At 35.7% G+C, this 2795-nt stretch overlaps 1 protein-coding gene across 1 annotated transcript in view; it reads right to left on the bottom strand.

Moving 5' to 3' along the window:
- Nucleotides 1-849: 849 nt before the first annotated feature.
- The window catches only part of LOC119584335 (protein ELYS-like), a gene marked incomplete in the record, with an annotated part of 42425 nt that continues 40479 nt past the window's right edge, over nucleotides 850-2795 (bottom strand). Inside the window, 2 exon segments of the mRNA XM_037932895.1 lie at nucleotides 850-2404; nucleotides 2745-2795. The exon segment at nucleotides 2745-2795 is cut by the window's right edge and continues 22 nt beyond it. Of these exon segments, the coding sequence (XP_037788823.1) occupies nucleotides 2317-2404; nucleotides 2745-2795 (139 nt within the window).

Raw genomic sequence — 2795 nt, 5'->3', positions numbered from 1 at the left:
AATCTCAAGGTACCTCAGTCCTTGTAATAAAAAAAAAAAAAAATCTTTACATTTCATGTATTCTGAATTTCAGTCCATTTAGCACAAAGAAGTTGATAGTAACTCATTAAAATAATAATAATAAAAATAAAACAAAAAAGGAAGTATTTGCTACAGTGGGGATCTTCAAGGTCACGTTGTTTTCTGCTTGGTTATGTAAACAAAACCGACACCGCATGACGGGCGTGAAGGTCAGTGAAAAGTCCATCACAGCCTATTGCCTCTGCTTGGTCACCGTTTGAAGGAAGTGGAGGAGGTGGAGGTGGAGGATGCGGAAAGGAAGGAGGATGAAGATGAAGATGAAAGGATTGGAAAGAGGAGGGAGGTGAGGAAAGGAAGAAGGGGGTGAGGAGGAGTAAAGTAGTAAGGAGGATGAAGAGGTAGAGGAGTGGGAGTAGGAGTAGGGAGATGAAGAAAAAGATGAAGATGAAGCGGCGGAAGAAGACAAAGGAGGAGGAGGGGCGAAAAACGACGAGTATGAAGAAGAACAAGGTAAGAAATGGAAAAAGAGTAGTAAGAGAAAAAACGAAGGAGGTGGAGGAAGAGAAGCAGTAGTAGTAAGAAGGAGGAAAAGAAATGGATAAGGATAAAAATAAGGATGTGGATGAAGAGGAAAGAGGAAGGATATATTAGGATGATGGTGAGGAGGAGGAGAAGGGAGGCAAGATGAAGTGGAAGAGGAGGAAAGCAGAAAGAGAAGGACGAGGAAAAGCAAAGAGGAAGAGAAGTAGCTAGGGATGATAGAAAAGAAAAAAAAAGTAAAAGAAAAAGAAAAAACTTATACAAAACAATTACGGAAAGAAAAACACATTTTCTTTACAGTATTTTATTTATAAAAAGCTGTTTAAATTAAAAATCCCTTTCTCCACTCGTATTAACTGATCCAAAGAACAAAAAGCTTCAAAAATATATAAAATGGCACCAAAATATCTTGCGAAAGTAGGAAGATAAAAAGCCTAGAATAGTCTTCATTTCTGTAAGCTATCTCCTTAATATATTCTGGCAGATGACTTGATTTAGTAAGGTCTATTAACTTTTAAAATAGATTCTATACAGTTATCACCCATTAAAAAAAAGAACAAGGAGAAAATCACAAACTAAAATGCCAACATGTCAAATCTTGAGCAATTTGATCAACAGAACAAATCCATGAGCTGCAGCAGTGAACATGATTTTATATACATATAGTCATCCCAACATTCTAAGTCCGGCATTGCGCTATGAAGGTTTTATACAGAACACTGACATACAAAAAACTTCCAGCAACATACATACTTACGACGCAACCCTTTCAAAGAGAGAGAAAAAAATCAATGTGTCAACTAAATCAAGATCCATCCAAACCTTACAAACTACTGAGGACATTGTAGTATTTGTGGTTGGCAAGCGCGACTGCCTGTTACACGTGCTATGGTTAAGACTAGGCCCGTTTAATAGCGCCATCCTTTATCTGATCAAATGGTTAAACGTCTGCTGAATATTTGTGCAGCTTAGGGCTTTCTTTTCTATTTGTTTTGTTTTCCATCTTGTTAACTCTTATCGTTCTATGCAGAAAGTGTTATACGTTATATCCTAACAACTTGTATCACAGCCTGGTTCAACATTAATCTCGAAACGGGTTAAAATTACGGGAAAATGTCGCTAAATTGGAAGAGAGTTGCTTACTTAAATCCACTGACCATATAACAACGAAGGCAAGGAAATTATTTTCTTTTATTAATTGTACTAAACCCGAGTAAAAAATAACATGATCCAGAGTAACTAAAAGCGAAAACAATTCATATACAGGAAAACAATGACATATGTAAAAAAAAAAAAAAAAAGGAGCTACGAAAATATATAGAGAGAAACAAAAAAAATCTTAACATGTTTTTTTTTCAGTGTCAATCACAGAAAGTATCTTAGCGTTTTAAGTAAAAAAAAAAAACAAAAAAAAAAGAAAAGAAAAGAAAAGAAAAGAAAAGAAAAGAAGTCTCATTATTATGATTACCACACTTCACAGATATACTTCCCATGCATAATCGCACTCATTTACGGTAGTTTAGGAGAACAGAAACAGATTCACCGTGAGTGCCCTTCCATCTGCCTGTACAAACAAACTATTTCTCTTTTCTCCTTGATCACATTTACAGTTCCCAAGAGCCATGAAAGCTTTGAGGTTAGCAAGATTTGATCATTATCTAAAGATGAACACTAATGATAATTCATTTTTTTTCCGGGAGAGAGAACACTGTTAATCACGATAATCTATCCACTAGTGTTCGCAATTGTCCGTTATCATTGGTTGAAGGACTTCTCTGGAACAGCTGCTTCCGTCTCGGACTCACTCGAACTGCTTCTGGCTTCCTCGATCTTGGCATGGGTTCTGATGGCATACAAATAGAGCTGCATTAACAACAAAAGCAATAATAGGGAGACAAAAAGGGAAAAATGACAATGTAAACAGAAGAGTAAAGAAACGAAGAAAAAAAAACACAAGTGTAAGTACATACTGATACTGATGGGTGTGTGTAGGGGGGATAAAAATAAAAATCAAATCACAATAATTTAAGCAAGACGGGATCATCAGGACATAAAATATGAAACTAGCCTCATCATAATTTCTAGAAAAAAAAAAAAAAAAAAAAAAAGAATAAGAATAAGAAGAACCAAAAAGAGAAAGTCGAAGTAAGACCAAAGGCAATATTCATCGACATCAAACTTACTTCACAATCCTTCCTTCAGCTAAAGGAGGAGAAAACAAGAATTCCACTGCT

The sequence above is a fragment of the Penaeus monodon genome, chromosome 18, assembly GCF_015228065.2.
Source record: "Penaeus monodon isolate SGIC_2016 chromosome 18, NSTDA_Pmon_1, whole genome shotgun sequence".
Taxonomy (NCBI): Eukaryota; Metazoa; Arthropoda; class Malacostraca; order Decapoda; family Penaeidae; genus Penaeus; species Penaeus monodon.
This window is presented reverse-complemented; position numbering and strand designations above follow the sequence as displayed.